General features: G+C 50.8%; 1 protein-coding gene across 4 annotated transcripts in view; it reads right to left on the bottom strand.

Moving 5' to 3' along the window:
- The window catches only part of ZNF536 (zinc finger protein 536), a 407,924-nt gene that overhangs the window by 128,372 nt on the left and 267,321 nt on the right, over positions 1-12,231 (bottom strand). For 3 of the 4 annotated variants that reach the window (XM_081806658.1, XM_081806659.1, XM_031033222.2), the window contains one exon: positions 10,377-11,951. In XM_081806658.1, coding sequence (XP_081662784.1) covers positions 10,377-11,951 — 1,575 coding nt within the window. Of the gene's footprint in view, positions 1-1,540; positions 2,452-10,376; positions 11,952-12,231 lie in introns of those variants that run through there. The other variant, XM_081806660.1, reaches the window with a different exon arrangement.

Below are 12,231 nucleotides of genomic sequence, written 5' to 3'. Positions count from 1 at the left end.
CACTAGAAATAAAGACAACGCCCTCCTGGAGTCCTTTCTGTCCGGGCTCGGGCTGGCCACATGGGCCTGGCGCAGGTCACTTGGCTTTCCCTTGGCCGGGCATTTTGGGATCCACCGTGTTTCCCACCAGAAGCCACAGTGCGCGTTCCCCGCTCCCCGGGAACAGAATCAGGAGGCAGTGGCGGGCACAGGGAGCTGACAACCTTCTTCGAGGTGTATGACTTTCCTGGGGGCTTTTGTCATGTACCCTACGACTCAGAATCTCTCCCTTCTCTCCTCTTCTCCCAAATGAGAGACTGTACTACGGCCCCTTTGGGGTGGAGATGACTCGAACAGTTTGCAGGAATGTCTGCAGTCTGAACTGGAGGGAATGTCCCAAGCGGTCAAGGTGCTACGATTGTCTCGTGGCAAAGACCAGGGTTGTTCCGGGGGACGTTCCTGGGCTTCCATCCCCTCCCACAGGGGACCCTTGATTTACTTGGGAGTGTAGGGATTCTGTCAGATGATGATAATACCTTTTCCTCCACAGGACCCGTTAAACGGGGAGCTGGGACGTACACGGAATTCCGAAGTTTCCAAAACAGACCCTGGCAGGAAGGCTTAGAAACACTGGCGGAGTGGCAGGGGCATGAAGTCCAGCTAACGAACAAAAAAAACTAAGCAACAAAAACGGGGAAGCAAACTCCCTCCTTCCCGTACCCCGCCCCTCCCACCGCGACCTGGGGCGGGGGGCACGGGCCGGGCCAAAGTCTGCGTGTGACAGCAAACACAGTCACAAGCTCAAAATCTCCGCGGACAAAAATATCCCAACTCCAGCGATGCCGAGTGCCTTCCCACTGGAAACTACCCTTCACGGGATGTAAAGAAAATGTCGAGGGCGGCTGGGTGGCTCAGTTGGTTGAGCGACTGCCTTCGGCTCAGGTCATGATCCTGGAGTCCCGGGATCGAGTCCCGCATCGGGCTCCCTGCTCGGCGGGGAGTCTGCTTCTCCCTCTGACCCTCCCCCCTCTCATGTGCTCTCTCTCATTCTCTCTCTCTCAGATAAATAAATAAAATCTTTAAAAAAAAAAAAAGAAAGAAAATGTCGAGGTTTGCTGCCGGGAGGCCGGGCACGGGCGGTCTCTTCCACACCCGGGAGGGGGGACGGCAGCCTGCAAGCTCCGTGCCTCAGTTCTCCCTACGCATGGGGCCCGGGAGCGGTCGTGGGGCCTCGGTGCCCGGAGTCACTGGTACAGAGACTTGCACACGTGTCGCCTGGCTCTGGCCCACCCACCACAGCCCCTGCCCCAGACCAGGAGATGCCTGGACATTTGCACGTTTAGGAACCGTTACTTGTGGGGCCTGCCTCAAGGTGGGTGGAAAAATGCAACAAACTGCCCAGCAAACAGCCCGGGGGTGGGGGACGGGGTGGCAGCCCACCAGTATTCCCTGAATGTCCTGCTGAGGCTTCCAACAGGGAGGGCGCGGCTCTTGGGGGGGGGCGGGGAGGGCAATGGTGGGGTGTTGTGGAAGGAATTAACATAATGACTCAAAAGTGCACTAATGTTTCACAGCTTTTGTTTTATTAGCAATACCAAGATAAGTTATTGAAGCATTTTTAGTATTGTTTTACATTCCATTCATAAATGACCTAACTTGTAACTCAGCATACAGCACACTTAAAGATATAGTTTGACACGTATTCAGAAAGCTACAATTATTAGAACTTACATGCCTTCATTACCAGGAACACCTTAATATAATCTTCTCATTACGTCAACAATACTCTAGTCCGAAGCACACGATAACCCAGCACAAGTCTCCACATTTTTGCTTCCATCACCACATTTGAAGTTGTGGGTGCCAAGGCGCTGTTCACTGGAATGTCACTGTCCTCTGTTCCCGGTTATTAGGACGACCTGACACAATATTAAACTAGCAATAGTACTGCTTAAATACTATGGAGAAAGATAATGACTTCACTTTTCTGTATTCTTCTAAAGTGTTACAAAATACAGGACAATCGGACACAGGCAGTAAGGCCAACAAGACCCGCGGGGCCCGCTCCAGAAGCTTGGCGAGCTGGTGTAGCAGACCACCCCCCCGCCCCCAGTCAGATTTTTCACAGGTGAAGGGACCTCCAATCCACCAGCATTTGTCACTCAGGATTCACGACTTTGAGGGAATTTTCTCTCTCGTTCAAGTTACCAAGCCTTCGCGGTCCACGACTAACGGAGGAACATATGGGGCAGTATTTTTAGCCTCCCTGATTCTCTCCTAGATATACTGTAGGTTGGTGTGCTGTGTGTATACACATACCTATGCCAACAAGAATTATTTATTCAACACACATATGTGTATACAGTCTTCTCTTGACTTTACACCATTAACAAGCTGCAGATAGCCACCGAGGAGCACGAACAGACAAGGGCCAGTCCAGCTGGACCGACTAGAACAGGGGGTGTCACTTACCTGCAAGAAAACGTGCAGATTCATTAAACAATCCAGAAACCATGGAGGCGAGAGGCATTTGAAAGCAAGGACAGGGCCACACTCCCTAATTGTTTAATGGAGTAGTGACAATAAAGCAATATTTATAAAATTTGGTCCTTCCGTCTCTGGCTAAAGCAAGAATAGTCTACGTGATTAGAGCAGGTTGGCAATTAGGCATAGAGGTGCTGTTGATCAGCGCTAAGTAATAGGAGATAATTACTACTTATTTGAAACCTGGGCTTTGCACACAACATCTGAATATAAAAAAGAAAGAACCGGATTCCTTCATAGCTAAGATGTGGCCCTACAGCTACATGGCTGTCGGCGCCAACCGTCACCCTGAGGCAGTAGCCGGAGAAGGGAGAAGCCAAAGCTGAGGCCTGGGATCCCTGCACTCGGCGCGAGACAGCGAGGGGGTCACACTGTCACTACTCCACACGGCGGTGGCCGGCCAGCCGGGCTAGGAGACTCTGCATGTCCCCGGGGATGTGGGCGTCCGTGCTGACAACACTCTCCTCTCTCATCCTTCCCTTCCTCCCTCCCGGTCTTAAGTCATTACTGGGCAGAAAAAAATGTGTGTCCGTGTGTCTGTGTGCGTATTTTTTTGAACCAAAGAGCTCAGCTGCTGTCTTCTCTCGCCCTAGGCTTGGTCCCGGGCAGGAGGTATCGAGCAGTCCAAAAAGAATATGCATGTAGAAACCAAAATGAAAGCTACCAGACTTTCCTCCGGCTTCAGAGGCACTGTTGATTCAGACAGTAGCTTTTGGAGCCAAAAATATGCAGCAAAAGGAAAGGAACATAAACAAGGCTAAATGTCACCAGTGTTTGCCGACTTACAGACACCATCCATTTGTTTGTTCTGAAATGACGAGTGGACCATTTGGCAAATACAATGGTATTCACACAACAGTTCTGTCATCCTGCAGTGCAAACGACATCACGTCAGTGGCATTCCCATTTAATTTAAAAAGAGGGATGGGGAGGAGGAGGAGAATGCCCAAAGAGTTTAGAGAGGCTGCCATCCAAAGAGGCTGCCTCTTCATCAACACAGTGCACACAGTAAGGCTTTGGACCAGAGAAGAGGCGAGCCGGTCCATGGGTGCTGGTTTCTGCAGGAGATCCCAGGGGACGGCACCTACCCTTTGTCCCACCAGAGTCAAAGGGACAAGGGCTGCAGCGAGCTGCGAGGCAGCCAGCGGGCACGGGGCGGGCAGGATGGGGTGGTGAGCTGCGTTAACTTAAAGGATCTGCCCTTGGACCTCAACACAAGCCAAATGGTCCTCCCTACTGGGGTCCAACATTGGACCCTAGACACACACTGCTACTGGGAGCGGGCTGGACTCTGGAAGTCAAAGAACAATCTGCAAATGATCAAGTCAGGCAGAGAAAACGAGTACAAAGTTGTGCTTCATCGACAGTCTCTGCAAGCCAAGCCCTTCAAGAACCAGCTCATAAAGAAGACAAGAAGGAGGAATGATTGCTCATCTGGATTTAAATAAAGCATGGCAGCTCTAGAGACAACAAGGCCCTACCATGGAGACCCCCTGAGTCTTCTAGGCTAACCGCCCTCCTTGGCATTGACTGAACGTAGGCTCCCGTACACGTGGTGGGTTTAGATTGTGTGCTTCCCTTCCTGTGCCATTTACCTAACTTAATCCCCTTTCTTCATTAGAACCTGCCAGCTACTAGGCCACACCTTCAACCTTAGAATCATCCACCAGACCAAAAACGTGCCGAATGCCCTGGGCTGTGCACCTGTAGCCTACGCTTGCGTGTCCTCACACACACACACACACACACACACACACACACACGGGAAGTTCTCACACTGTTTCCACACGTTCCGGCCAAGGCCCCCTTGGGCTTCCCTAACTGACCACAGACTTTAGCCATTTTTTGGTCAAACACCGAGCAGGAGGGGTTTACTCCCTCCCCCCTGAAGCACTTGCCTTCTACCAGGAAGGCACAGAATTGGGTAGACACTGAAATGGCAGGGCCACTGTGACAGATATCATCACAGCCACCAGAATTGCCTTGAAAGTTGAATTTCCCACATACCCAAGAAAGCCATCCGTAACCTATCATGGCAGACTTGAGGAAGTAAAACATGTCTCTAAGACCTTGATGGAAAGTGAGATTGGTACTTGCTTAGTGCCAAAGGGAACCCCGGCAACCAAAAGTCATTTGGACATTGGGGCACCTGGGTGGCGCAGTCGGTTAGGCATCCGACTCTTGATTTCTTTTGGCTCAGGTCGTGATCTCAGCGTCGTGGGATCGAGCCCCACGTTGGGGTCCACGCTCAGCACGGAGTCTGCTTGAATTTCTCTCTCCCTCTCCCTCTGCCCCTTGCCTCTGTGCTTGCTCTCTCTCTCTCTCAAATAAATAAATAAATCTTTAAAAAATAGTCATTTGGACATTGGCACCATTCTCTTGCGCCAACCCCACGTGGACATTCATTCCCACTATAAAACACCAAGTCAACTGAGAACCATTTATCCAAGCTCCTTTACATCCATCGTCTGGTTTCATCCTTCCACTTCTGCCCACCAGTGCGGAAACTGAGGCTGCCACAGTGGGCTATGCCTGGAGTCTGAACCACACCTCCGAGCCAAGACAGAGCTCCTGCTTCACCCTCCTCTGCCTAGGCTGGCCGTGACCGGGGAGACTCTGGAACTGCCGTGAGCCGCTGAGGGGTCTTCTCCTGCAAGTCTTTAGTGCAACAGGCAGAGAGGTGGCCTTCCAGGAGCAGGTATACCAGGCCATCTGGGTCTACAAGCCCTCTCTCCTGGGAAAGTCTCTTTTCTGTCTCTGGCTTTGCATCACGGGGCAATAGGTGGAGCCCCAGATCTGCAGTCCTGGGCCTTCCCTGCATCATCTCCCCAGCCAGTGAGGCACACAGGGTCCCACGTGTCCCCTCTAGGGACGACACAGCAGCACATCCTTCTTTACAGGAGAGCCGGGGGTGACCCGGCAGACGTGGGCCAAGTCCAGCTCATTGCCTGCTTTAGTAAATAAAGTTTTATTGGAACACAGCCACGCCTATTTGTTTCATTATCATTTATGGTCCCTCCGGCACTGTAGGGCAGGGTCGAATGGCCGTGACCGAGACCACACTGCCTGCAATCCTAACTTATTTCCCCTCTGGCCCTTGAAGAAAATAGTTGCCAACCCCTACTTTAGACTGTGTAGCCGGTAAATGGTGCATATTTTCAGACTGTCCAGGCTGGAAATCAGTGAGGTTTTTGGAGGACAGAAGTCACATTTTAAGAGCATTCAACTTGGATGTTCTGGTTCATTTTATCACACATCTCAGAATAGATGATGTGAAGAGGTTTCAATGGACTCCGTGTTTTTTTTTTTTTAGAGAGGGGTCTTAAGCCCAAGGAACCCTTAGTGTCAGGCATAATTTGGGTTAGGGAAGCCAGTTTCCCAGTAACCTATGAATAATAAATTGGGACTACTGGGACCTTTGTTGCTAATGGCCCTGCCTTCCCACTAGCTTCCCCTGGGGCCCGGCGGGTGCCTCGGTCCCGGAGCTACTGTGTGAGGGCTCGTGCCCATGATAGACATGCTAGTGGAGTCTCCTCGCTCAGCCTGGCTTCCCTGCATGCTGGTCACTCCAGAGCTTCGAAGGGCAAAGGGGGTCATGCTCTTCTCACTGCCTTTCTCTTTAATGCTTCCCATCAACCCTACCGCTGGGCTCACCAAAAGATACAGAGCAAACTCTGCTTGCGAGACTCAACACACAATGACCCCCAGCCATCTGTCTCAGGTTTGAAAGGCAAAGAGTAAGGGTGATCTGGTTGGTTTCCAAATCCACAAACTGGGGTGAAACATGCTCTGTAACCTTGCCATGCAGCCAGCCCTCCAGGTGCTGTGCAGATGGACCTCTGTGCTGTCTAGGGCACACAAAAGCCCGTGCCTCCCATGCTCTCCGACCCCAAGCTGCTGGCTGACCCACCAGTTCATCAAAGTTTTTCAGACTGGACAAGGAGATTGCCTGCCTTGTCCTATCAGTGGCTGTGAGCACTGCTCCGGGCTGCCCTTACTTCCTAATTAAGTACTCGTTTGGCTTCTGTCCCATTACAGGACCAAGGTCAAATCCATTCCAACAAACCCGAGGGCACATCCAACTTCTTCAATGGCACTCAATGACCTTGTATGTCATGTTCTTCAGCAGAATAAAGAAATGTGGGCTATGCCTGGGGTCTGAAAGACACCTCAAGAAATGGAAGCTTTAATTGGAGTGGGATTTCGCCTAATGAAATCAGGCCCATAGCGGGATCTGACCTACTCTAGAAGCAACAGTGTATGTCCTCCAGCTTAATCCAAGATGGCTCCTCTTTGGGATCTTCTGTGATACATCTCTGACAGGTGAATGCTCTACTGCCTATGGAAGGACCTTTGGAAAGTTCACGCACAGGCTCTGAACATTGGCATGTGCAACAGGGCTCTCCTGCCCAACAGGCTGGGTTGGTCCCTCTCTTCAAATCTCTTTTCTGAACCAGAGTTAGAAACACACTGGCTAGGAATGGGCAGCGCTCACTGGCCAAGGAACCCGGGCCCGGGCCACCAAGGAATGTAAGACCAGGGTTTTAACAGTTAGGCAGCAGGCATGCAGAATTAGGGAAGCAGAGCCTACAACAGGAGTATCACCTACAGGCTTTAGGGTTAGACACCACCTCCTTCAACTCACCAGCATGCTCAGCTGTGGCTGAGCTCTGGGGGGGAGTCTGTGTGATCCGAACAAGATTTTTACTGATGCTTCTTCAAATACTTTTACATCCCACGAGAAGAGAAACAGACGGACATTAGCTCCCCTTAAAAGCCTGTTTCTAGGGGCATCAAAGTGGGGATTTGGGTTTACTAACTAGACAAACTCTCTTGAGATGAGAAATACCGGAATAATTCTTTGGTTTGGCCAAACCCAGCTTCTGGAGGAAACCAGGTATCAGGCTGAGGGTTCTGTTTGGAAATCCACATCCACTTTGCGTGGAGCAGAGAAGAGGGAAACAAAATCAGGAATATTTGATTCCTTGTGCCAATATCATTTTCACTCTTGCAAAGTCAAGCCAAGGGCGGTTTGAAGTGTTCAGCTATCATTTGTGCTTCTGCAATGTTAGAAAGACAGTGAGCTGGACTGTGAGAAAAAACGCCCCCAAATGCCCATTCTTTGCCCAGTGGGGCTTCAGTTTTCCCTCCAGATATCGTCTCCTAGGAAGGATGCCTATGCCTGGCCCTCCTGCATCCTGGGACACACAGCAGCCGATAAGAAAATAAGAAGAGGATTTAGATTATGGCGGGACAGGTGTGGGAGTGGGGAGTGAACGCTGCACAGGGCCAGGCTCATCCTGGAGGCAAGGGGATGGTGCCTCTGCCCCGCCCCACCCCACACAGGCTCAAGAGCCAGGGAAAGGCCTTCCCTGCCTGCTTCCAAGCTCAAGCAAGAGGATAAAGGAGCAATGAGGCCCAAATGAAAGGCAGAACTTGTGCTCGCTAAAAGTAAGCAGTTTACAGCTAGAGTTTTGTGGGGTTTTTTTTGTTTTTTGTTTTTTGGTTTTTTTTTTTTTTTTTTTTTTTGGTGTCTTCCCACAAGTGCAAAGGAGAGCAGGAGGGCATGGTCCCTGACCTGAAGGGGCAACCACGATGCCTGGTTTTGACCTGACCAGCCTGAGGGTCCTCATTCCCCTTTCCGGCAAGGGGCCACAACACATACTCCAGGATCTGTGGCCCCATGGCTGAAAGGTTAACTAAGCAAAGTTTTTTGCACATCCCCTGGAGCTGTCAGGGGAGAGCAGTGAGCTGCTATTTTGGGAGGGGGCGAGAAGTGCCTAACAGTGCCCTGGTCCTGCCATTCAGAGGACCAGGCTCATTAGACAGCAGGCTCCCTGATGCTGCCTTCCCTTCCACCCTCACCCTGTGCAAAAGGACACCAGCGGGCAAGCTCCTCCAAGGCAGGCAAGCCTTCCTCCGGCATTGATAGGAAGATGGGAAAATTAATAGGGGTAATATGAGCTCATTTCAATAAGAATGAGCTTAGGAACATGCCAGGTTTTGATCTTTTCTGATGCACAGATTCCTGGCAGGAACTGTGGTCCTACATAGGTGTTTGAAAGAACTGAAAATAGACTTTTAAAAAATCCCTAAACAGGGCGCCTGGGTGGCTCAGATGGTTAAGCGTCTGCCTTCGGCTCAGGTCATGATCCCAGGGTCCTGGGATCGAGTCCCACATCGGGCTCCCTGCTCCTTGGGAGCCTGCTTCTCCCTCTGCCTCTCTCTCTCTCTCTGTCTCTCATGAATAAATAAATAAAATCTTTAAAAAAAAAAAAATCCCTAAACAATAACAAAAGAAGGAAAGTCACAAACTTAAAACAACAATGAAATTTTAAAAAAAGATTTAAACATTGGTCCCCCAGAAAAAGAAAGGGGGGGGAAATTGGACTGACATAAAACCCTTTTCTCCTTCTTTTAAACACTGTTTTTAACTGCTTCGAAAGTAACGAATTGTATGTGGATAAAAATAGATCTGGGGGTGCTGGTTAATGGGGCCTTGTGAATCATTCAGCATAAGGAACTGTCAATATTTTTTTTGAGCTGTCAGAAATCCATTTAGTGATTTTTGACAATTCCAAAAAAAATATTTCTGACTGCTTGAGCCAGCTCTTAGCGAATTAGGGAAGGAGAGGGGAAAAGAAATATATCAATTTAAATTATGAACCAAGCCCAGCTTCCTGAGTTCTGCTCTGTGCTCAAAGTAACATCAGAATTCAGAGCTTAAGAATTACCCCCTTCCATTTTCCTTCCCTCCCTCCCCCTCTCCCTTCCTTTCTTCCTTCTCTCCTTTCCTTTCTTCAACAAGTGCATTTCAACAGGTGCATTAAAGTCACAGACATCCATTCATAGATTAGACGTGGAAAGGTCCCACGATCATTTATCTCTGGCGAGGATATCCGGGGACTGGCAATAATACACTGGGCTTCTATTTGGAGAAAGGCTATCGGATACGAATATCTGGATGCCAAGAGAATGTCTTTGATCCTCCCTGCCCACCCCGACGTTCATTTGATCCGATTCTAGGCTTCAAATTTATGATTACGTTTTAAGATCTGGAATTACTTTGGGGGTAACCATGTTCCTGAAGGAGGCAAGTAAGGAAGTACCAATTTGCTAACAAGATCAGGCAGGCATAAGTCCAAGACACACAGGATCACAACACTGCTAACCAGGGGTTTCACAATGCATATTTCTTGTCAGAACAACGGACAGACAGGTGAAGATACAGAGGGACAGAAGGCAACAGTAGGAGGCCAAAGTCACAGTAACTGCCATGTGGAATGTCTAAAGATGAGTCAGTCACAAACACCCCGAAACAATCTCCCTGGTTGGAGAGAGGATCACTTTATTCTATAGTGTGGTTAGTGTGATATGATTTTTAGTACCCTCTAAGTCAATACAAAGAAAAGTTTAAGGAAGCAGGTTTGGCTTAGCAAAGCAGGAAGCAACTGTCTTTAGCCGTCTTACGCAGAAGTTGAAAATACTGAAGGGTTTGCAAGTTACCACGTCTTTCTGTTTTCGTTTTTGTTTTTAAAAATATTCTCGCCCTCGAGTTAGAGATTAAAAACAGGAGCAGTTTGCACTGTGAGACCCCACCCCCCTCCGCGCTGTCCGTACAGGCCTCTCGGGTCACTGGGGTGAGAACCCGAACACAAAAGCATGAGTGCTAGAACTTCCAAAGGAACTCAACTCTCGTGATTGTCTGCACTGCATATTACAGCATCGCTGGGGTGTTTTCATGGTTCGTTCGAAACGTGCTAACGGAGGAGTCTACCTCATTTTTTTAAAATGCACAATTCAGCACTGATGTTTTGGGAAATGAACTAAAGGAAGAGGATTCTAAAACTTACCACACAAGTCTGGCCTCTTGATACATCCAGAATTTGCTGTGCTACTCGCAAGTCCGTTAAAGGCTGCTAAGCCATCAGAACTGTAGGCCCTGAGGACCGACAGCATGTTCATCGGCTTCTCCAGGCCCGGGGGGCCCCGCTCCGGCTTGGGCAGGCCCGCCGAGGGGTCCTGGGCTGGAAGCAGGCCCGGGCCGTGCCACTGCTTCTCGGGCGCCTGGGGCACCGGCGAGACTAGTCCCTGGACGGGCTGAGGGGCGCCCACGGGCACGAGGCTGTCGCTGCTGTCCCTGCCACTGCCGTCCTTGCCGAGGGCGCACTGGGGCTTGCTCATCATCTCCGGCTCCGCCTCCAGATCCTCTTCGTCGTTGTTCTCGCCCTTGGAGGAGTCCATGTCCTCCGAGGAGGCAATGTCGGAGAGGTCATCGGTAGTGTTCTTGCCGGCGGTCTCGGGGATGAGGATCGGGGTGTCCTCTTCCACGTGGGCCTTCCCGTCGGGCTCCTGGGTGGGGCCGGAGCTGGAGGTCCCCGAGCCCACCATGCCCGGGTAGACGCCAAACTGCTTGTAGAAGTCGGACGGGAAGTTACAAAACGCGGGGTCCACCAGGCCGGGCCACGTGCCGCTCTTCTGCTCCCCCAGAGTCTCCTTGGCCGGCCCCGGGGCTGTCTTCTCTGAAGCAGCCTCCAGAGGCCCGATCATGTGGGAAAGCGCCATCTCTTTGTTTGATTGTGCCGAGGGCAGGAGGGCCACCTTACCCGCCTCCCGGGCCTGGTCTTTGCAATTGACCGTCACCCCGACGGCGCTGTCTTTGCGTTTCGCTTTGCCCAGGTGGTTGGCCTGCAGGTGAAGAGCCATCAGCTCCATGGATGAGGTCGTGAAAGCACAAAACAAGCAGCCGTGCCACGCGATGCTGTCTTGCACGGTCACCGACGAGCCCGGCAGTGAGGCGGCGTCCGGCCGCACCGACAAGTCCAGGGGCTCGTACTGCGACTTCTCCGACTTCCTCGGGACTGCCTTACCGCTGACTTTGTCCTCACCACCGTCTGGCCCGTGCACCTTCGTGGAGGGAGGGTCAGACAGGGCTTTGTCCTTCAGGTCCTTCTCCTTCTTCAAGGAGCTTAGGACAAAGCTGTCCATGAATGCTTGCAAGGACCCTTGGAAATTCACACCGTTGCTCACAATACTCTGGTAAGCTCTTCCGATGTCCGAGAAGTGGGTGCTTTTGGAAGGAAGGTCGGCGCCTTTCAGGGTGTCTGAAGGGGCCTCGGAAGTCATGCCGGTGGCCGGCCCCGATGGATCTGTGGACGAGAGCACTCCTGCTGTCCACTGCTGGGAGGCAGGGCCGCCTCTGAAGTCGATTCCGGGGAGACCCTTAAAGGCCCCCCTCAGGATGTCTGGCCTGATAAACAGAGCAGCTTTGTTGGACAGCTCGTCCCTGTGGTCTTGGTTTGGGGGCTGCCCAGACAGTGGCCCGGCTCCGTTCTGCCGTTCCCGGTGATGCCGCTCTAAGTGGTATTTTAAGGAGGCTGACTGGGTGCCGGCATAATCACAGTGGGGACATTTGTAGGGTTTCTCACCTGCAAGATTTCAGCATAAGGAGAGAGAGAGAAAAAAAAGTGTTTATCTCATTTTGGTGTGCCGAACAAGGCTAGAAGGATCAACATTTGTTCTTGGAAACAAAGCAGCTCAAACTAATAATTAGTTAGAGAACAACTGTTTTTTAATAGAAGAATAATTCGTACTCTTTAGCTTTTTTAATGATTTTGTACCATTTGGGACTATTCAGGAATGACATACTATCTACACACAATTAGCTATCTTTTTCTTTATCTAACATGTGAAAACGGCTGTAGATTT

Source organism: Leptonychotes weddellii, chromosome 16, assembly GCF_054177405.1.
Source record: "Leptonychotes weddellii isolate Sample4059 chromosome 16, ASM5417740v2, whole genome shotgun sequence".
Taxonomy (NCBI): Eukaryota; Metazoa; Chordata; class Mammalia; order Carnivora; family Phocidae; genus Leptonychotes; species Leptonychotes weddellii.
This window is presented reverse-complemented; position numbering and strand designations above follow the sequence as displayed.